We start from the raw sequence: 27257 nt of genomic DNA on the forward strand, positions 1-27257 counted from the left end.
CGAACGGCCTACTCCTGCAGCTATTTTCTATGTTTCTACGTGTTTAAGAAAGAACTGCGGATGCTGGTAAAATCGAAGGTAGACAAAAATGCTGGAGAAACTCAGTGGGTGAGGCAGCATCTATGGAGAGAAGGAATAGGTGACGTTTCTGGTCGAGACCCTTCTTCAGACATGTGGGGGGGGGGGAAGAAGAAAGGAAGAGGCGGAGACAGTGGGCTGTGGGAGAGCTGGGAAGGGGAGGGGAAGGAGGGAGAAAGCAGGGACTACCTGAAATTGGAGAAGTCAATGTTCATACTGCTGGGGTGTAAACTACCCAAGCGGAATATGAGGTTTGTAGGCAAATTGGCTTGATATCATTGTAAAATTGTCCCTGGTGTGCGTAGGAGGAGTTAAACTGTGTTGGAAGGAACAGCAGATGCTGGTGTACACTGAAGTTAGACACAAAATGCTGGAGTAACTCAGCAGGACAGGCAGCACCTCTGGAGAGAAGGAATGGTTGACGTTTCTGGTCGAGACCCTCCTTCAGACCCGAAACGTCACCCATTCCTTCTCTCCAGAGATGCTGCCTGTCCTGCTGAGTTACTCCAGCATGTTGTGTCTATAATAAAGAGGTTGTCTATTAAATGGTTGCAATTCCGCCTTTGAGCAGCAGATGGCAGGCGATGCTCAGTGTAAAGTCTGAGGCTTTAACTCTGCAGAAGCCATTACTGTGGCTCTGGGTAGAATGCTGCCCTTGGTTAAGTGGAAGGGTTTGTTTAACCCCAAGAGGAGAAGAGTGAGCGCAGGGAGGAGAAGGCTGGTGGTTTGAGAGTCTGCACCCACTTAGGACATCCCATAGGGAGTACAGAGAAAGTTCACCAAACTGATTCCTGGGATGTCAGGACTTTCATATGAAGAAAGACTGGATAGACTCGGCTTGTACTCGCTATAATTTAGAAGATTGAGGGGGGATCTTATAGAAACTTACAAAATTCTTAAGGGATTGGACAGGCTAGATGCAGGAAGATTGTTCCCGATGTTGGGGAAGTCCAGAACAAGGGGTCACAGTTTAAGGATAAGGGGGAAATCTTTTAGTACCGAGATGAGGAAAACATTTTTCACACAGATTGTGGTGAATCTCTGTAATTCTCTGCCACAGAAGGTAGTTGAGACCAGTTCATTGGCTATATTTAAGAGGGAGTTAGATGTGGTCCTTGTGGCTAAAGGGATCAGGGGGTATGGAGAGAAGGCAGGTACAGGATACTGAGTTGGATGATCAGCCATGATCACATTGAATGGCGGTGCAGGCTCGAAGGGCCGAATGGCCTCTACTCCTGCACCTATTTTCTATGTTTCTATGTTTCTATCCCAGTGCAGAACACAATCACCACCAACCCCAATCCCTCGATATCACCTCCCTTGATCCACCGACCCCCTCACCCAGCACCAGGCCACCCACCTCTGGAGGGCCGGGATACCCATCTCCCCATACATCAGGACCCCACCCTCACCAGCAAAACACCAAGTTACCCAGCGGGTCAGGCAGCGTCTGTGTGGAGGCCTTAGATTAGCAACATCTAGTTTAGTTTCGAGATACAAGCGCAGAAACAGGCCCTTCAGCCCACCGGGTCCGCGCCGACCATCGATCCCCGAATTAGGCCATTCGGCCCCTCAAGTCTGCTCCGCCATTGAATCACGGCTGATCTATCTCTCCCTCCTAACCCCATTCTCCTGCCTTCTCCCCATCACCCGCACTAATCAAGAATCTATCTATGGATGTGGTCGGAAGAACACAAGGAAGGGAGTCTGAAGAAGGGGTTCGGCCCGAAACGTTGCCTATTTCCTTCGCTCCATAGATGCTGCTGCACCCGCTGAGTTTCTCCAGCATTTTTGTGTAACCCAAGAATCTATCCATCTCTACCTTTTATCTTTTTATCCATTTAATCCTTTTGTTATTTTATGTTGCACGGTGAACCAGATGCAACAAAATTTCCTTCAGACTTGCATTTGTTGGTGTATTTTAGAATGACAATTAAGTCACATTTGATTTGATTGATTGATGAAACAATATCCATTGACTTGGCCTCCACAGCCGTCTGTGGCAATGAATTCCACAGATTCACCACCCTCCGCCACCGAGCTGCTCCCCCCCTCGAGCCACACTGACCACCGGTAAAGTGAGAAAGAAGGTGGCAGAGCAAGACCTCGTGTTAGAAAGAGCAGCGTGATAATGGCAGGGTTATGACAGTCGGGGGCTTTGGGCTAAACGCAGGTAAATAGGCCCAGAATTTGGCCGCACGTTGGTGTAGCATTAGAGTTGCTGCCTCACAGCGCTGGAGACCCAGGTTCGATCCCGACTACGGGTGCTGTCTGTACGGAGTTTGTACATTCTCCCTGTGACCTGCGTGGGTTTTCTCCGAGATCTTCGATTTCCTCCCACACTCCAAAGACGTGCAGGTTTGTAGGTTAATTGACTTTGGCAAATGTAAAAATTGTCCCTAGTGTGTGTGTAGGATAGTGTTGATGTGCGGGGATCGCTGGTCGGCGCGGACCCGGTGGGCTGAATGGCCTGTTTCCGCGCTGTATCTCTAAACTAAACTAAACGAAATTCCATCTTGGTTGGCATGGACGAGATGGGCCGAATGGCCTATTTCTGTGACGTAATTAGTGGCACTATGGTGGTGCAGCGGTAGAGTTGCTGCCTCACGGCACCAGAGACCCGGGTTCGATCCCGACTGCGGGTGCTGTCTGCACGGAGTTTGCACGTTCTCCCCGTGTCCCGCGTGGTTACATCCCACACTCCAAAGACGTACAGGTTTCTCGGTTAATTGGCTCGGTATAGATGTCAATTATGATAAACCTCAGACTATCCTTGATCGGACTTTGCTGGCTTTACCTTGCACTAAACATTATTCCCTTATCCTGTATCTGTACACTGTAAATGTGAACTTGAACACTGTACACTGAATGTGTGTGAATGTGTGTGAGTGATTGGTGGTGGTCGAAGGGGCCGTAGGCGCAGATTGGCAGCCACGCTTCCGTCAGTCTGCCCCAGGGCAGCTGTGGCTACAGAAGTAGTTTACCACCACCGAGTGTGACTGAGGAGTGAATGAATAATGCGATGTAAAGCGCCTTGAGTATTAGAAAGGCGCTATATAAATCCCATCCATTTAACGGCTCGATTGTAATCATGTATTGTCTTTCCGCCGACTGGTTAGCACGCAACAAAAAGCTTTTCACTGTACCTCGGTACATGCGACAATAAAATAAACTGAACTGAAATTGTCCCTAGTGTGTGTCGGGGATGGTGTTAGTGTGCGGGGATCGCTGGTCGGTGCGGATTCAGTGGGTTGAAGGGCCTGTTTCAGCGCTGTCCTGGGCACAAGGGTGAACATCATGGCTTTTGGTTTCACCGGGAGAGTCTTTTGGTTCAAGGTGAAGGGGAAAAGATTTTATGGGAATCTGAGGGGTAACTTTTCCACACAGAGGGTGGTGGGTGTATGGAACGAGCTGCCAGAGGAGGTAGTTGAGGCTGGGACTATCCCAACGTTTAAGAAACAGTTAGACAGGTACATGGATAGGACAGGTTTGGAGGGATATGGACCAAAAGCAGGCAGGTGGGACTAGTGTAGCTGGGACATGTTGGCCGGTGCGGGCAAGTTGGGCCTGTTTCCACACTGTACCGTTCTATGACACACCAGTCAGGGCAGTGTTGGACAACAGCAGCATGGGACATTGGGGTCAGTATGGGCAAGTAGGGCTGAAGGGTCTGTTCCTGTCTGTTTAATACGATCAGCTGGTGCACAGAGCAGCAGCAATGACCTTTATAACCCTTCAGTCGACATCTGAATGGACCGAGGCAGCCCTTCAAGTCTAGCCAAGCCACTTTTATTTCTATAGCACATTTAAAAAACAACTCTCGTTGGCCAAAGTGCGTTACATTGGTGGAGGTACTAACGTTATACAACATTGGTTCATAGATTAAATACAAACATCACTACATACATGTAGCCCTCGCTCAGAGGACGTCAGGAAAGGCTTGGGAGTAGAGATGAGTTTTAAGTCTCGACTTAAAGGAGTCGATGGAGGGGGCAGTTCTGATGGGAAGGGGATGCTGTTCCACAGTCTAGGAGCTGCAACCGCAAAGGTGCGATCGCCCCTGAGCTTATGCCTAGACTGCGGGATATTCAGCAGCCCCAAGTCGGCCGATCTGAGGGACCGGGAGGTGGAGTGGTGGGTGAGAAGACTTTTGATGTGGGTGGGGGCAAGCCCATTGAGGGCTTTGTAGACATAGAGAAGCGTCTTGAAATCTATTTGGAAATTACCCTTGTTTAGTCATAGATTAACAAATCCCTGGTGCACAAAAATGCTGGAGAAACTCAGCGGGTGCAGCAGCATCTATGGAGCGAAGGGAATAGGCAACGTTTCGGGCCGAAACACTTCTTCAGACTAACAAATCCCTTGTTGGTCACTGGGAAAAGGGAGCCACTAGTTAGTTGGATAGCCTCATTTATTGTCACGTGTACCGAGGTACAGTGAAAAGCTTTTTGTGTTGCGTGCTATCCAGTCAGCGGAAAGACAATACATGATTACAATCGATCCATTTACAGTGTAGGCTGTGTAACACTAGGTTACAGTACAGGTGGGGATGGGTGTGTGTGTGTGTAACACTGGGGTACAGTACAGGTGGGGACGGGGGTGTGTGTGTAACACTGGGGTACAGTACAACAATAGACAACAGACAATAGGGGTGAATGCTGTGGTGGATGTTTGTGTTAAATTTTTATTTGTTCTTTTTCATTGTACTGCTGCTGGCAAATTCATTTCACTTGCACTTTATGTGAAATGTGACGAATAAAACTGTATTGTATTGTGTAGACAATAGGTGCAGGAGTAGGCCATTCGGCCCTTCGAGCCAGCACCGCCATTCAATGTGATCATGGCTGATCATCCCCAATCAGTACCCCGTTCCTGCCTTCTCCCCATATCCCCTGACTCCGCTATCTTTAAGAGCCCTATCTAGCTCTCTCTTGAAACACTGGGGTACAGTAGAACACTGGGGTACAGTACTGGTGGGGATGGGTCTGTGTGTGTGTGTTACACTGGGTGGATGGGATACATTTTACCAGAATAAGTGAAACATTTATCTTTCCCAATCCCACCTCAATAATCACAAAAATATGGCGTTTTATGCACAAAGAAAACAGTTTTGTGTTTGGATGTAAAATGACTGGTGCGATGGATGCCTGCGTAGGTGTGTGCACAACTCACACCTCATCCCTACACAGTCGACATGAAGCAGACGGCAACATTCTGCAGCTCTCTCTTAAAGGGGAGGTACGTATGAGGATGAAGCTCAGAGACAGAGATGCAGTCTGACAATGTACCATATCCCTGTTGTACAGACACACACACTCACACACACTCATACACATACACATACACACACTCACACACACTCATACACACACACACACACACACACACACACACACACACACACACACACACACACACACACACACACACACACACACACAGACACACACACACACACACACACACACACACACACACACACACACACACACACTCACTCACACACACACACACACACACACACACACACACACACACGCGCACACACATACACACTCACGCACACACACACTCACTCACACACACACACACTCACTCACTCACACTCACACGCACACTCTCACACTCACACTCACACTCACACACACACTCACACACACACACACACACACACACACACACACACACACACCTGTTCCCACCGCTACTGTACCCCACAATCAAGTTCCACTCACACCCCAGTTATTCCCCTTCTCCCCTCTCCCATCAGGCAGAAGACACAAAAGCATGAAAGCACGCCCCACTAGATTCAGGATCAACTATAGCGGAGTCAGGGGATATGGGGAGAAGGCAGGAACGGGGCACTGATTGTGGATGATCAGCCGTGATCACATTGAATGGCGGTGCTGGCTCGAAGGGCCAAATGGCCTACTCCTGCACCTATTGTCTATTGTCTAACTACTTCCTTGCAGATATTAAATCCTCTTGCGATGTATTTCCGATCTCCCAACCTACCTTGTTTGGGCCTTGCACTTTTAAAAAAAAAATTAAGCTGCACTTTCTCTCTAGCTGCAACACTATATTCCACACTCTGTTTATTTTCTCTTTTGCACTGCCTGATGCGATCAGGTGCGATATGATTCGAAAGGATAGCAGGTAAACACACGACACTCAATCAGAGGATTAAGGAGGTTCAGTATGTTGATGAATATTCGGGTGAACCTGTACAGGTGTCGAGTGGGGAGCATAATGACCGGTTGCATCACGGCTTGGTTCAGCAACTCGAACGCCCAGGAATGACGGAGAGGTGGCGGATGTGGATCTGACCATCACGGACACTCACCTCCCCATCATCATCGGGACGACAGATGGCACAATGGGCTAAGTGTTCGGCTGGCGACCGGAAGGTAGCCGGTTCGAATCCCGCTTGGAGTGCATACTGTCGTTGTGTCCTTGGGCAAGACACTTCACCCACCTTTGCCTGTGTGTGAATGTGTGTGAGTGATTGGTGGTGGTCGGAGGGGCCGTAGGCGCAGATTGGCAGCCACGCTTCCGTCAGTCTGCCCCAGGGCAGCTGTGGCTACAGAAGTAGCTTACCACCACCGAGTGTTGACTGAGGAGTGAATGAATAATGCGATGTAAAGCGCCTTGAGTATTAGAAAGGCGCTATATAAATCCCATCCATTATTATTATTATTATCATCGGCAGGAGTCGCTGCCTCAAAAAGGCAGCCAGCATCGTCAGAGACCCACACCACCCTGGCCACGCTCTCATTTCACCCCTGCCATCGAGAAGAAGGTACAGGAGCCTGAAAACTGTAACGTCCCGGTTCAGGAACAGCTACTTCCCCACAGCCAGCAGGCTCTTGAACATAGCAAACACAACTGAAGAAGGGTCTCAACCCGAAACGTATCATCAAGGACCCACACCATCCTGGCCACGCACTCATCTCCCCGCTACCTTCAGGTAGAAGGTACAGGAGTCTGAAGACTGCAACAACCAGGTTCAGGAATAGCTACTTCCCCACAGCCATCAGGCTATTAAACCTGGCTCGGACAAAACTCTGATTATCACTAGCCCATTATCTGTTATTTGCACTTTATCAGTTTATTAATTCATATGTGTATATATTTATATCATGGTATATGGACACACTGATCTGTTTTGTAGTCAATGCCTACTATGTTCTGTTGTGCTGAAGCAAAGCAAGAATTTCATTGTCCTATACAGGGACACATGACAATAAACTCACTCGAATCTTGAATCTTGTTCTGTTTGTTGCACTGTATACATATATATTTAGTAATTGATTGAACTTTGTTTTGTTCCGTTATTTTATCTGTTACATCTATTATCTACTGTTAAATATATCTGTGTAGGAAAGAACTGCAGATGCTGGTTTAAATCGAAGGAGGACACAAAATGCTGGAGTAACTCAGCGGGACAGGCAGCATCTCTGGAGAGAAGGAATGGGTGACGTTTTGGGTCGAGACCCTTCTTCAGACTCAACCCGTTCCATTCACTCCACAAAGAATTCCACAGATTCAAGAAATCTTCCTCTGACTCAAGAAATTCCTCCTCGTCTCCTTCCTAAAGGTGCGTCCTTTAATTCTGTGGCTGTGCCCTCTGGTCCTAGACTCTCCCACCAGTGGAAACATCCTCTCCACATCTGCTCTATCCGGGTCTCTGTGGGGAGAAGAGAGGACATGTTGCAAGCAGGTTGGAGGTTAAATGGCTTGGTGTATGTGTAAAGTGTTGTGTGTGTGTGTGTGTGTGTGTGTGTGTGTGTGTGTGTGTGTGTGTGTGTGTGTGTGTCCTGTGTGTGTGTGTCCTGTGTGTGTGTGTATGTGTCCTGTGTGTGTGTGTGTGTGTGTGTGTGTGTGTGTGTGTGTGTGTGTGTGTGTGTGTGTGTGTGTGTGTGTGTGTGTGTGTATGTGTGTGTGTGTGTGTGTGTGTGTGTGTATGTGTGTGTGTGTGTGTCCTGTGTGTGTGTGTATGTGTCCTGTGTGTGTGTGTGTGTGTGTGTGTGTGTGTGTGTGTGTGTGTGTGTGTGTGTGTGTGTGTGTGTGTGTGTGTGTGTGTATGTGTGTGTGTGTGTGTGTGTGTGTGTGTGTGTGTGTGTGTGTGTGTGTGTGTGTGTGTGTGTGTGTGTGTGTGTGTGTGTGTGTGTGTGTGTGTGTGTGTGTGTGTGTGTATCTCGCTGGTCAGTGCAGACCATGTGGGCCGAAGTGCCTGTTTCTACGCTGTATTTCTAAACTAAACCAAATGAATATGGAATAGAGAGTCAGGAATAGAGGCAGGGATTGAGCTGGATAGTGGAGCGATATTTGACAGCACCGACACTCATTAACTCTCCAGTCCAACTTCCTCCTGCTCAGAGACTCGTTCTGGAGGAATTTTAAATGGAATAAATAAGCAGGATGTGTTGTTTGTTTGAGGAATGCGAGAGGGGAAAGTGTGGAGATGCCTCTGCACCAGGCCGTGGTGGGTAATGAAAGCGTTTCATCTCCGGCAGCTCGTGACATGACAAGCGCAAAGCCATCACCCACCGCATCCCGTCTCCCCACATTTTCATATTGAGTTCTTAATAGTTTCGCCGCACATCAATCATGCATGCTCCGACTACAAGCAGCTCCCTGTTCCCTTGACAACGCTCTCCCGCTGGGAGCCAGGCATCTCCAGCCCTCTCCTCCACATCCCGGCTCATTGTGACACAAGCTCTAATGTACCCCCCCACCCCCATCACGTCCCCCCCCCCCTCTCTCTCTCTGTCCCCTCCACTCGCTTTCCCTCTCTCTCTACCCCTCCCTCCCTCTCTCTCTGTCTCTCTCCCCCTCCCTCTCCCCCTCCCTCTCTCCATCCCTCTCTCCATCCCTCTCCCTCTCTCCCCTTCTCTCTCTCAGCACCAGTGTTACTCCAGTGAGGGGTACATAGACACTGAAGCATTTAAGTTGGGAGGTTGGATTAAAGGGCTCGAGGTTAATATTGTCACGTGTGGGAGCTTTGTTCTGTACCCTCTCTAAGAAGATCAGATAATACTCGACATAGATACAATCAGGTTAAACCCAGTCCAACAGGTGGAGCAAAGGGGAAGATACAGAGTGCAGGATATAGTCTCAGCTTTGTAGCGCATCAGTTCCACAGACAAAGTCCAATGTCCGCAATGGGGTAGAGTTGAATCGGACAGTCAGCACCATAGCTTATGGAAGGGCCGTTCAGAAGCCTGATAACAGAGGGGAAGAAGCTGTTCCTGAGTCTGGTGGTGCGAGCTTTCGAGCTTCTGTACCTTCTGCCGGACGGGAGCGGGGAGAGGCAGGAATGACCGGGGTGGGACAGGGACAAGTCTTTGATTCTGTCGGCTGCTTTTCTGAGGCAGCGTGAAGTGTAGATGGAGTCGATGGTGAGGAGTGTGGTCTGTGTGATGGACTGGGCTACATCTACAATGGTGGGGAGTGTGGTGTGTGTGATGGACTGGGCTACATCTACAATGGTGGGGAGTGTGGTGTGTGTGATGGACTGGGCTACATCTACAATGGTGGGGAGTGTGGACTGTGTGATGGACTGGGCTACATCTACAATGGTGGGGAGTGTGGTCTGTGTGATGGACTGGGCAACATCTACAATGGTGGGGAGTGTGGACTCAACCGAAACGACACCCATCTTAGTGTAGATGGGGAAGTCTTTTAGGACCGAGATGAGAAAAACATTCTTCACACAGAGAGTGGTGAATCTGTGGAATTCTCTGCCACAGAAGGTAGTTGAGGCCACAGTTCATTGGCTATATTTAAGAGGGAGTTAGATGTGGCCCTTGTGGCTAAAGGGATCAGGGGGTATGGAGAGAAGGCAGGTACAGGATACTGAGTTGGATGATCAGCCATGATCATATTGAATGGCGGTGCAGGCTCGAAGGGCCGAATGGCCTACTCCTGCACCTATTTTCTATGTTTCTATGTTGGTCAGCATGGGCATGTTGGGCTGAAGGGCCTGTTTCCTCGTTGTATGACTCTATGACTCCATGGGTAGATTGGTGGTAGATGTTCAACATGGAGTGTTTCTGAGGTCTCTCTCCCTCTCTCTCTGCGATTCATGTCTAGTTTATGGCCCCGTGTACCGAGGTACAGTGAAAAGCTTTTTGTTGCATGCTATCCAGTCAGTGGGAAGACAATACATGGTTACAATCGAGCCGTCCACAGTGTACAGATACTGGATAAAGGGAATAATGTTAAGTGCAAGATAAAGCCAGATTAAAGATAGTCCGAGGGTCTCCAATGAGGTAGTTGAGGCCAGTTCATTGGCTATATTTAAGAGGGAGTTAGATGTGGCCCTTGTGGCTAAAGGGATCAGGGGGTATGGAGAGAAGGCAGGTACAGGATACTGAGTTGGATTTTCTATGTTTCTATTACAATCGAGCCATTCACAGTGTACAGATACATGATCAGGGAATGACGTTTAGTGCAAGGTAAAGCCAGCAAAGTCCGATCAAGGATAGTCAGAGGGTCACCAATGAGGTAGATAGTTCAGCACTGCTCTCTGGTTGTGGTAGGATGGTTCAGTTGCCTGATAACAGCTGGGAAGAAACTGTCTCTGAATCTGGAGGTGTGTGTGCATTTGTTTTCACACTTCTGTACCTCTTGCCCGATGGGAGAGGGGGGAGGGGAGAAGAGGGAGAGGCCTGGGTGGAGTGACTGGTCCGTGATGAAGCTGCTGGCCTTGCCGAGGCAGCGTGAGGTGTAGATGGAGTCGATGGGGGGGGGAGGTTGAGGGCACTTCTCAACCCTAATTCAAGACCGTGAGATCGATTCTTCTCAGGCCAGTGCCTGCTGTGCAGAAATAGCTGCAGATGGGGCAGTGGGAAGAGAGGCTGCCTCACAGCGCCAAAGACCCGGGTTCAATCCCAACTACGGGGGTGCTGTCCATATGGAGTTTGCACGTTCTCCCTGTGACCTGCGTGGGTTTTCCCCGGGTGCTCCGGTTCCCTCCCACATAAAGACGTGCAGGTTTGTAGGTTGTTTAAGAAGGAACTGCAGATGCTGGAAAATCGAAGGTAGACAAAAATGCTGGAGAAACTCAACGGGTGCAGGTTTGTAGATTAATTGGCTTCGGTAAAACATTGTAAATTAACCCTAGTGGGTGTAGGATAGTGTAAGATTATAGACAATAGGTGCAGGAGTAGGCCATTCATCCCTTCGAGCCAGCACCACCATTCAATGTGATCATGGCTGATCATCCCCAATCAGTACCCCCTTCTCCCCATATCCGCAGACTCCGCTATCTTTAAGAACCCTATCTAGCTCTCTCTTGAAAGCCTCCAGAGAATTGGCCTCCACCGCCCTCTGAGGCAGAGAATTAGTGTACGGGGATTGCTGGTCGGCTGGTTGGCGCGGACAAGGGGCCTGAACTAAACCAAATGATGGCAGTGTGAGGTGGCACAGAGGAATGATGAAATAAAATGAACCAAGGTCAAAATCAAATCCAATTATTTGTTTTATTCATAAAACTGCCAGGCACGCCTACTTTAAACAGACATCACACTTTGTAACACAGATACGCCAAGAACATCAGCATGGACAACTCAACGCCTTGTCCCACGTGCGTTTCGATGCTGCAGCCCGTCACGAGAACTTGGTCACTAACAGGCCCAGCTACTGATTCAGTTCCTGGATCTCCATTCTAGGGCCGCGTAGGAAGGAACTGCAGATGCTGGTTTAAACTGGAGACAGACGCAAAATGCTGGAGCAACCCCCGCGGGTCAGGCAGCATCTCCGGAGAGAAGGAACGGGTGACGTTTCGGGTCGCGACCCTTCTTCGGACTCTCAGTCTGACCCGAAACGTCACCCATTCCTTCTCTCCAGAGATGCTGCCTGACCCGCTGGAGTTAGTCCAGCTTTTCTTGTCCATGGCAAGGCCATTTGCAATGCTTCAAGCCAGTGCGGTTCGAACCAGCTCTCTACCTCGAAATAATGGTTTAGGACGCAGGCCATTCAGCCCATCGAGCCTGTGCTGGCCATTGCGAGCAATCCTATCGATCAAACCCCAACCTGTACGCTATTCCTTCTCCCACGCACCCTTCTATTGCGTACAGTTTTGGTCTCCTAATCTGAGGAAAGACATTCTTGCCCCTAATCTGAGGAAGGACATTCTTGCCATAGAGGGAGTACAGAGAAGGATCACCAGACTGATTCCTGGGATGACAGGACTTTCATATGAAGAAAGACTGGATAGACTCGGCTTGTACACGCTAGAATTTAGAAGATTGAGGGGGGATCTTATAGAAACTTACAAAATTCTTAAGAGGTTGGACAGGCTAGATGCAGGAAGATTGTTCCCGATGTTGGGAAGTCCAGAACAAGGGGTCACACAGTTTAAGGATAAGGGGGAAGTCTTTTTAAGGACCGGGATGAGAAAAACATTTTTCACACAGAGAGTGGTGAATCTGTGGAATTCTCTGCCGCAGAAGGTAGTTGAGGCCACAGTTCATTGGCTATATTTAAGAGGGAGTTAGATGTGGCCCTTGTGGCTAAAGGGATCAGGGGGTATGGAGAGAAGGCAGGGATGGGATACTGAGTTGGATGATCAGCCTTGATCATATTGAATGGCGGTGCAGGCTCGAAGGGCCGAATGGCCTCTACTCCTGCACCTATTTTCTATGTTTCTATGACAAGGCTAGGGAGTGGGACAAGGTCTTTGCAATGCTTCAGGCCAGTGCGGTTCGAACAAGCTCTCTATCCGAAATAATGGTTTCGGACAGAGAAGGCCATTCAGCCCATCGAGCCTGTGCTGGCCATTGCGAGCAATCCTATCGATCAAACCCCCACTTGTTCCTGAACACTGTTCCCTCTCTCACGCACCCTTCAAGCATCACCTACTGGTAACCCTGGCTCCCTGCCCACTCCCCCAAACACTATTACCCCTCCCCACGCAAAACTGAAGGACCTCAAAGCCAAAGGTTGGATGGACATCACCGGAACCGCTGGGTTATCAGAACAAGGGATGAAGAATAATTTCACTTGGAAGGAAAGAAATTACTGATGATTATTCCCAAAGATGATATTTGCCGACCAGTCATTTGACTTCACCCACTCCCAGACTATCCCGAGCAGTGACTATCCCGGGACGTTGCCCGCGTGCGGTGGGGACAATCCCACCCCAGGCTCCGAGACGTCGCTGCAGCATCAGATGCACGGGGTTCACCAACAAACATCGGAACAACTTAATGTAAAAAAATGTACAGTTTTCCTTACACTGAGAACGCTGGAATCGGTTTCATAGTAACATTGGGTTTTTTACACAGCAATTATTTTATTCATCTTTTATTTTGTCTTAAAAACCGCTGTTAAATTGCCGGGGTCTCCTTCCATGGTTCGTGAGGTTGACTAACTCCGTCATTTAACCCTTCAAAGCCCACCCAAGGCCTCTCACATTTACCCGAGTCAGTCCCAATGTTCCACCTGTCCAAGTCCCAAATGAGAGGCTGGAATTCAAGTGTCTAGACTGCCCAAGTGTCTAGACTCCCCAAGTGTCTAGACTGTTCAATATCTAGACTGTCCAAGTCCCAAATGAGAGGCTGGAATTCAAGTATCTAGACTACCCAAGTGTCTAGACTGCCCAAGTATCCAGACTTCCCAAGTGTCTAGACTGCCCAAGTGTCTAGACTGTTCAATATCTAGACTGTCCAAGTGTCTAGACTCCCCAAGTGTCTAGACTGTTCAATATCTAGACTGTCCAAGTGTCTAGACTGCCCAAGTGTCTAGACCTCCCAAGTGTCTAGACTGACCAGGTGTCTAAACTTCCCAAGTGTCCAGACTGTTCAATATCTAGACTGCCCAAGTGTCTAGACTCCCCAAGTGTCTAGACTGTTCAATATCTAGACTGTCCACGTCCCAAATGAGAGGCTAGAATTCAAGTATCTAGACTACCCCAGTGTCTAGACTGCCCAAGTATCCAGACTTCCCAAGTGTCTAGACTGCCCAAGTGTCTAGACTGTTCAATATCTAGACTGTCCAAGTGTCTAGAGTCCCCAAGTGTCTAGACTGCCCAGGTGTCTAAACTTCCCAAGTGTCCAGACTGCCCAAGTGTCTAGACCTCCCAAGTGTCTAGACTGCCCAGGTGTCTAAACTTCCCAAGTGTCCAGACTGTTCAATATCTAGACTGCCCAAGTGCCTAGAAAGCCCAGGTGTCTAGACTGCCCAGGAGTCTAAACTTCCCAAGTGTCTAGACTGCCCAGGTGTCTAGACTCCTCAAGTGTCTAGACCCCCCAAGTGTCTAGACTCCTCAAGTGTCTAGACTACCCAAGTGTCTAGACTGCCTAGGTGTCTAGACTACCCAAGTGTCTAAACTACCCAAGTGTCTAGACTACCCAAGTGTCTAGACTCCCCAAGTGTCTAAACTACCCAAGTGTCTAGACTACCCAAGTGTCTAGACTACCCAGGTGTCTAGACTTTTGGGAATGGCAGTGCGGAGAGAGGGGCTGTACAGAGGGAGTGCCACACTATGGGGGGGTAGTCGGTGAGGGAGCAGACTATTCTACATTATCTGTGTGTTATTGCGTGAATAAGTGCGTTCAACTGCAGCCAGTAAGAATGTTATAGTCCCATTGTTGGCATCTAGGACAGTGGAGGATTCTTGACCATTGACTCTGGGCATGGAGATGGTACCAGAGGCAGGAGACTTAGGGCTGACCCAGGGAGGTGAGAGTTCACCAGGTTACACTGACCTGGAGTCAGGTCACAGTTGGGCTGTGTAGGAAGGAACTGCAGATGCTGGTTTACATCGAAGATAGACGCAAAATGCTGGAGTAACTCAGCAGGACAGGCAGCATCTTTGGAGGGCATGGATAGGGGACGTTCTGGGTCGAGACCCTTCTACCAGGTCAGACTCAGAGGACGAGACACGTCCACAAAACATATCTGAAGAAGGGTCTCGACCCGAAATGTCACCCATTGCTTCTCTCCAGAGATGCTGCCTGTCCCGCTGCGTTACTCCAGCACTTTGTGTCTATCTTCGGTTTAAACCAGCATCTGCAGTTCCTTCCCACACAGAACATTTCGTAGTTTCAGAAGGAGGTGGTGACATTTAACAGCAGCTAGTCCGGTTTAAGACACTTACCACATTTTACACACTTCGCAGGCAACAGCACAAGCACACACTGGGCCCAACACTGGCGACATCGTTGAGGACTTTGCGACCTTTTCTGCATTTTCTGCAGTGACACCTGGATTGACGCAGCTCTCGGCTCTTGGCAGATGTGCAAATACACAGCTGGGGGGGGGGGAGGGGGGGGGGTGACAGGAAGCGCGGGGGTGGGGAGGAGATGGGCTGAGGGGACAAACCGATGGGTGACGAGCAGCGCCCGCTAGCTCACCGGCCCACAGGCTCTAGCACACGTTGGGGAACGCGCGCAGTCACCAGCGCGTGTCAGCGCCAATCCCTGCCACCGTGGGCAGAGCCAAGGTCAGTGTTTGTGTCTGCACTGTCGCTGTGGAGACCCACCAGGAATCTCGTCCCCATCCCATTCCATCTCATCCCATCTTCCGATCCTATCCCATCTCATCTCACTCCATCTCGTCCCATCTGATCCCATCCCATCCCATCTCCATCCCATCCCATTTCCATTCCATCCCATTTCCATTCCATCCCATCCCATTCCCATCCCATCCCCTCATCCCATCTCATCCCATCATCCTATCTCATCCCATCCCATCTCATCCCATCCCATCCCCATCCCATCCCCTCATCCCATCTTCTGATCCTATCCCATCTCATCTCACTCCATCTCATCCCATCTGATCCCATCCCATCCCATTTCCATCCCATCCCCTCATCCCATCTCATCCCATCATCCTATCTCATCCCATCCCATCTCATCCCACCTGCGTGTGGGGACCACCGTGCGGAGAGGAAGAACAAGGGAGGACCTGCCGCAGATACGTTGTAACATTGTCGTTGCCCTTTATGTGGCAATTCTTTGCATACCTCGGGTGTCAGAGGTTATGGGGAGAAGGCAGGAGAATGGGGTCAGGAGGAAGAGATAGAGCAGCTGTGATTGAATGGACGATGGGCCGAATGGCCTAATTCTGCTCCTGTCACTTATGAAAATCCAATGTGCCATTATCCAGTCTTAACCAAAGGGCTAATCGCACCCAGTCAATATATCCACACATCAGCTTAAGAAAGTTCGCACATGTATCTTAGTGTTTCTTCGTCAGGTGTTGAGTCCAGAAGGGATGGAGATGGAGTCCTCAATCCTCGTTCTAGCCCGGCTGGAGAGGGGAATCGGTCACCAGCTTCTCGCAAAGTTCTCTCAGCGCTTCCAGTCGTCTTGGCAGGAGAGTCCCGACGTGGATGTGGGGGGTTCAAAAGCAGACGGGAGGAGGTGGGGGGGGAGATGTTGCAAAGGTCTATCAGATGTTCGGGCATGGACTCCACTTGGGTCCACATCCATGCCCCTCAGGAACCACCTGCATAAATCCAGGTGCAAGGCTCCAGTTGCAACTAGGGTGAACCTGCACACCTCCACGGACTCATCGCTCTCTCCCTGTGGCCACTCAAGGGTTGTGGGGGGGGGGGGGGAGAACATCTACATCACGCCATGCATTTATACAAGCAACCCCCCCCACTTCACGTTGAAGATATTTCTGGGGGTCGGATTCCTGTCTTCAATTCCAATTTTTTCCCAATTCCAAAAAAACTGGTTTGCCAATAGTCGACATGCAGCAAACATTGACCGGGCAGTTGTGGGCACCTCAGAATCCAGAGGGAAGATGTTGTTTCCTCGCCTCGCCCAGTCCGTGCCCAGACCCCCCGGGCTCAAAACCCAAATCCGGAGCTTCTCCGACCCCGGCGCTTCGATCTTCCCTTCCCGTTTCGTTGGCAATCTCCCCATTGTCTCTGGAGAAGGTTGCGGGGCGGAGGGGAGGGATCGGGCTCCACAGAGCAACAAACAAATCGCGGCGAAACGCCAACGTCCGTATCGAGCGCGGGTTAAATCACGGCACGGAGATGGAATGTGCGCGCCCCCCCCAGTCACTGCGTTCTGACCCCTCGGGGAGAGGGGTGGCGGGGGGGGAGGTGGGGGGGGGGCAATCGCAGGCGGCTATCTTACAACAGTTTGTGCCTTCCCTGTGGAACGGGCGCCGCTGAGAGAGGGGGCTTGCGGTGGCCGGTCCGTGGCTTCCCCGGGTCATTGGCAGCAGATGCCAACAACGGTGACAACTCACTAGGTTAGAGTTATGTAGGCAGACGCCTTCTCCTTCAGCTGCTGCAAGCACAAGTGGCAACTCCAGCTGCCTGTGAGCGGGGGACCAAGAGAGAAAGAGAGGGACGGAGAGAGAGAGAAAGAGAGAGACTTTTAACAATTAATAAATCTTAACAATTAATAAAGATGTCAGACTTTTAACAAATAAAGGGCCTGTCCCACTTGGCGAGTTTATTGGCGACTGCCGGCGTCATTGACTGATCACCGAAAAATTCGCGGAGAGATGACGTATTTTCTGTCTGCGTTCGTTTGAATGTTGAATTGTTTGTTGGTTGGGGGCTTCCGGACATCTGAATTTCCCTGAGGGGATTTTTTAAAATAATCTTTTTATTAGAGGCAGGTACATCTATATAATATTAAAACTGTGTGTGTGTGTGTGTGTGTGTGTGTGTGTGTGTCTGTGTGTGTGTGTGTGTGTGTGTCTGTGTCTGTGTCTGTGTGTGTGTCTGTGTCTGTGTGTGTGTGTGTGTGTGTGTGTGTGTGTGTGTGTGTGTGTGTGTGTGTGTGTGTGTGTGTGTGTGTGTGTGTGTGTGTGTGTGTGTGTGTGTGTGTGTGTGTGTTTCTGCCTGACGCCAACACCAGAAGCAGAAACGCCGAGATTTTTTCCATTTCGGTAGAGATTTCACTTTTCATTCCAAGTATCCACTCCTGATTAAATTTCGTCGTGTTTATCTACACATTTTTAATAAAATCCTTCTCCCCTTCTCCCCTTCTCCCCCCCCCCCCGACTAATTTTGTCGCCTCCTGCTGGCCAGCGACCATAACGGCCTCTCGCCTCAAAGACACCATTTAAAAACAGCCGCACTGCTGAGTGCTGGAATCTTATGTTCGGGAACGGCTTGAGTTGGAGGACGAAGCGTCTCCTGTGGGGGCTACGGGTAGGGAACGGCTGCGTTGGGGGAGCAGACCCAACGGGTCAGCACTTGGTCTATTAAAAACATTTCATGTATATCATTCCTACATTACTAACATTATCAATTGATATTAACTATGCTTCTAGTATTTTTTTTATATAGGTAGAAAATAAGAAAGAAATAAAAATAGAAAAAAGTATAATAAAGAAGAATGGAATAGTTTACCAAAAATACAACTTTGGAGATAAGTTCGTATTATTATTATTATTAGTATTATTATTATTATTATTATTATTATTATTATTATTATTGTATGGCACGCGCGGTGTTTTTTCAAGGATCGCAACATTTTTCTTGTAGCCGCTGGATTTTGAAATGTACAAAATCTTTCGGCGACACTGATATGACTCCGGCAGTCGCCGAAAAAATTGCCAAGTGGGACAGGCCCTTAAGACACCCTCAGACATCGGAGACTCGGCCCATCCAGTCTGCCCGCTCTACACAACGCAGACTCGGTGGGCTGAAGGGCCTGTTTCCGCGCTGTATCTCTATGGGCGGCACGGTGGCGCAGCGGTAGAGTTGCTGCCTCACAGCGCCGGATACCCGGGTTCGATCCCGACTACCGGTGCTGTCTGTGCGGAGTTTGCACGTTCCCCCCGTGACCCGGTGGGTTTTCTCCGAGATCTTCAGTTTCTTCCCACACTCCAAAGACGTACAGGTTTGTAGGTTAATTAGCTTGCTAAAACTGTAAATTGTCCCTAGTGTGTGTACGATAGTGTTCGTGTGCGGGGATCGCTGGTCGGCACGGACTCGAAGGGCCTGTTCCATGCTGTATCTCTAAACTAAACAGCATCTCTACACGAGCATAGACACAGAATGCTGGAGTAACTCAGCGGGACAGGCAGCGTCTCTGGAGAGATGGGATGGGTGATTGGTCTCCTAATTTGGGGAAGGACATCCTTGTGATTGAGGCAGTGCAGCGTAGGTTCGCGAGATTGATCCCTGGGATGGCGGGACTGTCATAGGAGGAAAGATTGAAAAGACTAGGCTTGTATTCACTGGAGTTTAGAAGGATGAGGGGGATATCTTATAGAAACATATAAAATTATAAAAGGACTGGACAAGCTAGATGCAGGAAAAATGTTCCCAATGTTGGGGGAGTCCAGAACCAGGGGCCTCAGTTTAAGAATAAGGGGTAAGCCATTTAGAACGGAGACGAGGAAACACTTTTTTCTCACAGAGAGTGGTGAGTCTGTGGAATTCTCTGCATCAGAGGGCGGTGGAGGCAGGTTCTCTGGATGCTTTCAAGAGAGAGATAGATAGGGCTCTTAAAGATAGCGGAGTCAGGGGATGTGGGGAGAAGGCAGGAACGGGATACTGATTGGGGTTGATCAGCCATGATCACAATGAATGGCGGCGCTGGCTCGAAGGGCCGAATGGCCTCCTCCTGCACCTGTTTTCTATGTTTCTATGTGACGTCTGGGGTCGAGAAGCTTCTTCGGACACGACATGAGAAGTCCCTTACCTTCTGGGGGTTCGGACATTGGGGGGCTCAGGCAGTACATGTGATACCCTCGATCACAATCATCGCAGAACAGTAACTGGTCCTGCAGAGAGGAAAGTGGCAGTCAGACATCACACCCAGCACAGGGACAGGCCCTTCGGCCCACAACGCCCATGCTGTACACCATGCCAACATCATTGCCGAACATGTGTAAGAAAGAACTGCAGATGCTGGTTAAAATCAAAGGTGGATAGACACAAAATGCTGGTGTAACTCAGCGGGTGAGGCAGCATCTCTGGAGAGAAGGAAATGGTGACGTTTCGGGTCGAGACCCTTTCGGGTCTCGACCCGAAACGTCGCCAATTCCTTCTCTCCAGAGATGCTGCCTCACCCGCTGAGTTACTCCAGCATTTTGTGTCTACCTTCATGGCCGAACATAATCTCCTGATCCATATCACCTCCGTTCCAGGTATATCCAGTTATAGGAGCAGGTTTAGGCCATTCGGCCCATCGAGTCTACTCTGCCATCCAACATGGTCGATCCATCTCTCCCTCTCAACCCCATATCTCTGCCTTAAAAATATCCCTTGACTTGGACTCCACTGCCGTCTGTGGCAATGAATTCCACAGATTCACCAGCCCTCCTCCCAGGGTCTTCATCAGCCCCCACCCCCAATACTCCCCCAACTGTCTGCACCCCCCCCCCCCTCACCCTCCCCTGAGAGGCTACATTTCTCCCCATGAGGGTCTCCTTTCACCTCCCCCTCCCCTGCTATGCACCCCTCCCCTTCTAGCTCCCACAAGAGTCTCTATTCATAGAAACATAGAAAAATAGGTGCAGGAGTAGAGGCCATTCGGCCCTTCGAGCCTGCACCGCCATTCAATGTGATCATGGCTGATCATCCAACTCAGTATCCTGTACCTGCCTTCTCTCCATACCCCCTGATCCCTTTAGCCACAAGGGCCACATCTAACTCCCTCTTAAATATAGCCAATGAACTGTGGCCTCAACTACCTTCTGTGGCAGAGAATTCCACCGATTCACCACTCTCTGTGTGAAAAATGTTTTCCTGATCTCGGTCCTAAAAGACTTCCCCCTTATCCTTAAACTGGGTGACCCCTTGTTCTGGACTTCCCCAACACCGGGAACAATCTTCCTGCATCTAGCCTGTCCAACCCCTTAAGAATTTTGTAAATTAACCCGTTACCTGCCTATCTTCCCCCCCCACTAGGGGTCTCATTCACCCCCCCACCCCCCCCCCCCCCCCCCCCCCCCCCCCCGACTCACGTCGTTCTCGGAGGTGCCGCAGAGGCTGCAGGACTTGCATTCGATACATTGCCAGCGATAGGTCCTCACAGCCGCTGTCATGTTCACCGTGAACTGCAGGCAGGAGGGATGACCTGGGGGGAAACACAAATGCAGGACGTCAGGATGCAGCCGGCCGATCGACCTCTCCCTGTGCAGCGTAGATATGGGCGCAGATACGGGGCGCTTCGACCCAGCCCACCAGCGATCCCCCCACCGCCAACCCTATTCCCACACACACACACACACTGGGTACAATTTACAATCTTACTGAAGCCAATTAACCTACAAACCCGCACGTCTTTGGAGTGTGGGAGGAAACCGGAGCACCCGGAGAAAACCCACGCAGGTCACGGGGAGAGAACGTGCAAACTCCGTACAGACAGCACCGTTAGTCGGGGTCGAACCCGGGTCTCTGGCGCCGTGAGGCGGCAACTCTACCCGCTGCGCCACCGTGCCGCTGAGAGCCTCCGGAGTCTTCTCTCCAGAGATGCTGCCCGACCTGCTGAGTTTCTCCACCATCGGTGTCTGTCATCTTAATAGTACGTGGGGAGTTGGGGCAACAGTATATTGGAGCTGGGACCGTGTCTAGCTCTGGGACTGGGAATGGGACTGGGAATGTGACTGGGAATGTGACTGGGAATGGGACTGGGAATGGGACTGGGAATGGGACTGGGAATGTGACTGGGAATGGGAATGTGACTGGGAATGGGAATGGGAATGTGACTGGGATTGGGAATGGGAATGTGACTGGGATTGGGAATGGGAAGGTGACTGGGATGGTGAGTGGGAATGTGACTGGGACTGGGATGGTGACTGGGAATGGGACTGGGACAGGGACTGGGAATGGGACTGGGACAGGGACTGGGACTGGGACAGGGACTGGGGTTGGGACAGGGACTGGGACTGGGACTGGGAGAGGGACTGGGAGAGGGACTGGGAGAGGGACTGGGAAAGGGACTGGGAAAGGGACTGGGAATGTGATTGGGAATGGGAATGTGATTGGGAATGGGAATGTGATTGGGAATGGGAATGTGACTGTGAATGTGACTGGGAATGTGACTGGGAATGTGACTGGGAATGTGACTGGGAATGTGACTGGGAATGTGACTGGGAATGTGACTGGGAATGTGACTGGGAATGGGACAGTTTGAGTCGGATCCTGGGACTTATCCGGGACTGAACCACGCCGCAGCAATTTGTCTTGGGAGCCCGGCCACGCAGCTCTGAGTAAAACCCTGGATTTATTTTAATCCGCCTTAATCTGAACCAGTCGCTCGGAGGCGAGACCCTCCTCTGATTTCCTGCTGGCTCGGCCTTCTTGTCCCATTAGACAATAATCATCCTATTTTTTTTGGTTGGAAAAAAAAGGTGGGGGGGGGAGAATTCCTTTCACGTAATGAACTCCAGAAAACAGAAAGAAAAGCAGACGCTGCTCACTTACCTGCATGGGAATGGGAGGCAGCGGGCAAACTCTGTGAGTTATACGACCTCAAACGCAACCCTGCTAAATATTTCAGCATGTAATGCCCACAGCGCGCGTACAAGGTCTGCTTTAAATCACATTCCTCTCCTTCAAATGCACTTAAAGGGGAGAGCGCGGGGAAATTGCTGCTTCTCGATTGCATGCAGGATGTCGGTGAGGCCACACTTGTAGAGTATTGCCTTCAGTTCAGTTTAGAGATACAGCGCGGAAACAGGCCCTTCGGCCCACCGAGTCCGCACTGACCAGCGATCCCCGCACACTAACACTATCCTACACACACACTAGGGACAATTTACCCATACACCAAGCCAATTAACCTACAAACCTGTACGACTTTGGAGCTCTGGGTACCATGTTATAGGAAAGATGTTGTGAAGTTGGAACGGGTACCGAGAATATTTAACAAGGATGTTGCCAGGACTGGAGGGTGTGAGCTATAGGGAGAGGTTGAGCAGGAGGCTGGGAGTCCAATCCCTGGAGCGCAGGAGGATGAGGGGTGATCTTATAGAGGTGTACAAAATCATGAGAGGAATAGACGGGTAGATTCACAGAGTCTCTTGCCCAGAGTAGGGGAATCGAGGACCAGGGGACATAGGTTTAAGCTGAGGGGTGGAAAATTTAATAGGAATCTGAGGGGTGACATTTTCACACAAAGGGTGGTTGGTGGGTGTATGGAACGAGCTGCCAGAGGAGGTACTCCAGCACTTTGTATCCTGTTTATGAGTTTAATTATCATATGTAACAACAACGGAACAACTTGCAGCAGAATAACAGGACAGTTAACACAATACATATAGGTAGTTAAAAAAAATAAACCTATAATTTAATGTTCGTAAGTTATAAGAGCAGAATTAGGCCATTCGGCCCATCAATCATGGCTGTTCTATCGTTCCCTCCTAACCCCATTCTCCTGCCTTCTCCCCATAACCCCTGACACTTACACAAATCAAGTACCTGTTAATCTCTCCATTAAACATACCCACTGACCTGGCCTCCCCACAGCCGTCTGTGGCAATGAATCCCACAGATTCACCACCCTCTGACTGAAGAAGTTACTCCTCATCTCCTTTCTAAAGGTTCGTCCATTTATTCTGAGGCTGTGCCCTCTAGTCCTAGAAGCTCTCACTAATGGAAACATCCTCTCCACATCCACGTATAATAGACAATAGACAATAGGTGCAGGAGTAGGCCATTTGACCCTTCGAGCCATGGCTGATCATCCCCAATCAGTGCCACGTTCCTGCCTTCTCCCCATATCCCCTGACTCCGCTATCTTTAAGAGCCCTATCTAGCTCTCTCTTGAAAGCATCCAGAGAACCGGCCTCCACCGCCCTCTGAGGCAGTATCCATGAGATCTCCCCACAAAAAGCTGGAGTAACTCAGCGGGACAGGCAGCATCTCCGGAGAGAAGGATCGAGACCCTTCTTCAGACAATACTCCAAATATTCCTACACGATACTCCAAATAGGTTTTGTCCAGCACCCTATAAAACCTCATCATTATATCCCTGCTTTCATATTCTCAAAATGAATGCTAACGTTGCATTTGTCTTCCGTACAACCGATTCAACCCGCAAATGAACCTTTTGGGAATCCTGCACCAGCACTCCCAAGTTTCTTAGCATCTCCGATTTCTGGTGCATAATAGGACACAACAATAGCCACAGTCCAAGCCAAAGGCAGTCCATAGAAGATCACACACACACACACACACACAGAGTGCTGGAGTAGCCCAGGGGGTCAGACAGCATCTCTGGAGGGCGCGGATTGGTGACGTTTCAGATCGGGTAGGGACAGAAGCCGTTTGCCCCAAAGAGGGTTTGATGGAGATCGCTCACTGTATCACTAAATACGGGCGGCACAGTGGTAGAGTTGGTGCCTCACAGCGCCAGAGCCCCGGGTTCAATCCTGACCACGGGAGCTGCCTATACGGAGTTTTACATTCTCACTGTGACCTGCGTGGGTTTTCTCCGGGTGCTCCGGTCTCCTCCCACCCTCCAAAGACGTACAAGTTTGTACGTTAGGTGGCTTTGGTAAAATTGTAATTAGTCCCAGTGTGTGTGTGTGTGTGTGTGTGTGTGTGTGTGTGTGTGTGTGTGTGTGTGTGTGTGTGTGTGTGTGTGTGTGTGTGTGTGTGTGTGTGTGTGTGTGTGTGTGTGTGTGTGTGATAGTGTTAATGTGCGGGGATCGCTGGTCAGCGTGGACTTGATGGGCCGAAGGGCTTGTTTCCGTGTTGTATCTCTAAACTAAACTAATCTAAACTAAACCAACACGATCGCTGAAAATTGTCCCTAATGCGTGTAGGGTTGAGCTAATGTGCGGGGATCGCTGGTCGGCACGGACTTGATGGGCCGAAGAGCCTGTCTCCGCGCAGCATCTCTTAATACAAAACTAAACTAAACTAAAACAAAAGGAGTTTTCAAGCTGAAACTCACCAGAGCGACCACAATCCGCACAGGAAATTAGATCTTCGGGAAACCCTGTCTTCTTGTTCCCAGAGGTCCCACCCAGGCAGAAATCACAGTAACTGCTGGGGATGGTGCTGCCGTCTGGGCCTCTGCGGGCTAGGGGACATTACAACAGTCAGTACCAGGGAGACAGGCTAAACACCGGCCCACAGCACCCCCAGCTCTGACCTGGACCTGCCTCTGAACCAGGACCTCTGCTCCCTACGTGGACAGTAAAATGCTGGAGTAACTCAGCGGGACAGGCAGCATCTCTGGAGAGATGGGTTAAGGGGATGGACAGGCTAGATGCAGGAAGATTGATCCCGATGTTGGGGAAGTCCAGAACAAGGGGTCACACAGTTTAAGGATAAGAGGGAAATCTTTTAGGACCGAGATGAGAAAATAATTTCTTACACAGAGAGTGGTGAATCTGTGGAATTCTCTGCCATAGAAGGTAGTTGAGGCCACAGTTCATTGGCTATATTTAAGAGGGAGTTAGATGTGGTCCTTGTGGCTAAAGGGATCAGGGGGTATGGAGAGAAGGCAGGGATGGGATACTGAGTTGGATGATCAGCCATGATCATATCGAATGGCGGTGCAGGCTCGAAGGGCCGAATGGCCTCTACTCCTGCACCTATTTTCTATGTTTCTATGAATGGGTCGAGACCCTGCTTCAGACCTGAAACGTCACCCATTCCTTCTCTCCAGAGATGCTGCCTGCCCCGCTGAGTTACTCCAGCACTTTGTGTCTATGTTCAGTTTAAACCAGCACCTGCAGTTCCTTCCTACACTGGACTAGATCCACCCTCCCCATGTTACATAGAAACATAGAAAAATATGGGGAGTAGGCCATTCGGCCCTCCGAGCCATCACCGCCATTCAATGTGATCATGGCTGATCATCTACAATCAGTACCCCATTCCTGCTTTCTCCCAAAATCCCGTGATTCCTTTAGCCCTAAGAGCTAAATCTAACTCTCTCTTGAAAACATCCAGTGAATTGGCCTCCACTGCCTTCTGTGGCAGAGAATTTCACAGATTCACAACTCTCTGGGTGAAAAGGTTTTTCCTCGTCTCCGTTCTAAATGGTCGACCCCTTATTCTCAAACTGTGTGTGGCCCCTGGTTCTGGACTCTCCCAACATGGGGAACATGTTTCCTGCCTCTAGTGTGTCCAAACCCTAAATAATCTTATATGTTTCAATAAGATCCCCTCTCATAGAAACATAGAAAATAGGTGCGGGAGTAGGCCATTCGGCCCTTCGAGCCTGCACCGCCATTCAATGTGATCATGGCTGATCATCCTTCTAAATTCCAGTGAATACAAGCCCAGTCACTCCATTCTTTCAACATACGACAGTCCCGCCATCCCGGGAATTAACCTGGTGAACCTAAGCTGCACTCCCTCAATAGCAATTGTAAGGTTAGTGTAAATGGGCGGTGGATGGTCAGCATGGGCCGAAGGGCCTGAATCCATGCTGTACGAGGAGGGGAATTGATGCACAGAGTCTTTTACCCAAATTAGAGGAATCAACTACCAGGTGGTCTAGTGTCACGGTGAGAGGGAAAAGACTGAATAGAAATCTGAGGGGCAGCTTTTTCATTCAGAGGGCAGTGAGGATATGGAATGAGCTGCCCGAGGAGGTAGTTGAGCCAGATACTACAACATTTAAAACACATTTGGACAGGAGAGGTTTAAGGGGGACATGGGCCAAATGTGGGCAGGTCGGACTAGCGTAGATGGGGCAGCCTGGCCTGGATGGGCTGAAGGGCCTGTTTCCCCGCTGTATGTACTGTACGTACGACTCTAGATTAAAAATTGATCATGAGGTGAGAGAAATGAATAAATGATTGTCGATTTTGAAATAAAAGCACCTGGAGTCTGTTGGTCAGGGGAATCGAGGTCTTTGATCAGCGGCATGTTGGAAAGTTCTAGAATGGTGGTGGGGGGAGGGGGGAGGGAAGGGGCTTACATTTTGATGCCGATGGAATGGTTTTGCTGCACAGAGCCCTGCTGCTGAATTTATAACCCGTCTCTCCATTTTCGAGGCGCTGTTGTCATTTGCATTCACAGTCAATCCTCCACACACTCTCTCTCACTCTCTCATCTCCGGGAGAGAGAAAAAATAAAAGATCTGGAATCAAATGTCGGTGGACACCACTTCAAAGAACTAAAATATAATCCAGGAATTAAATAAAATGCAGATGGCTTCCAATGACGTATGCCCGACCTCCCCCCCCCCCCCCCCCCCCCCCCCTCCCCCCAAACATACCAAAGGAATGGTTACTTATTTCAAGATTTATGCGTGCAGGTTTTGCAAAAACCCGCA

At 49.9% G+C, this 27257-nt stretch overlaps 1 protein-coding gene across 2 annotated transcripts in view; it reads right to left on the reverse strand.

Moving 5' to 3' along the window:
* Window positions 1–13358: 13358 nt before the first annotated feature.
* Window positions 13359–27257, reverse strand: part of dpf1 (double PHD fingers 1) — a 25687-nt gene continuing 11788 nt past the window's right edge. Inside the window, exons 7-12 of one of the 2 annotated variants that reach the window (XM_033014265.1) lie at window positions 24918–25046; window positions 20980–21092; window positions 19713–19794; window positions 15949–17365; window positions 13993–15669; window positions 13359–13832 (exon numbers count right to left, since the gene is read on the reverse strand). In XM_033014265.1, the coding sequence (XP_032870156.1) occupies window positions 17295–17365; window positions 19713–19794; window positions 20980–21092; window positions 24918–25046 (395 nt within the window). In that variant the 3' untranslated portion in view covers window positions 13359–13832; window positions 13993–15669; window positions 15949–17294. The remainder of the gene's footprint in view (window positions 13833–13992; window positions 15670–15948; window positions 17366–19712; window positions 19795–20979; window positions 21093–24917; window positions 25047–27257) is intronic. The other variant, XM_033014264.1, reaches the window with a different exon arrangement.

The sequence above is a fragment of the Amblyraja radiata genome, chromosome 41, assembly GCF_010909765.2.
Source record: "Amblyraja radiata isolate CabotCenter1 chromosome 41, sAmbRad1.1.pri, whole genome shotgun sequence".
In the NCBI taxonomy this organism is placed as follows: Eukaryota; Metazoa; Chordata; class Chondrichthyes; order Rajiformes; family Rajidae; genus Amblyraja; species Amblyraja radiata.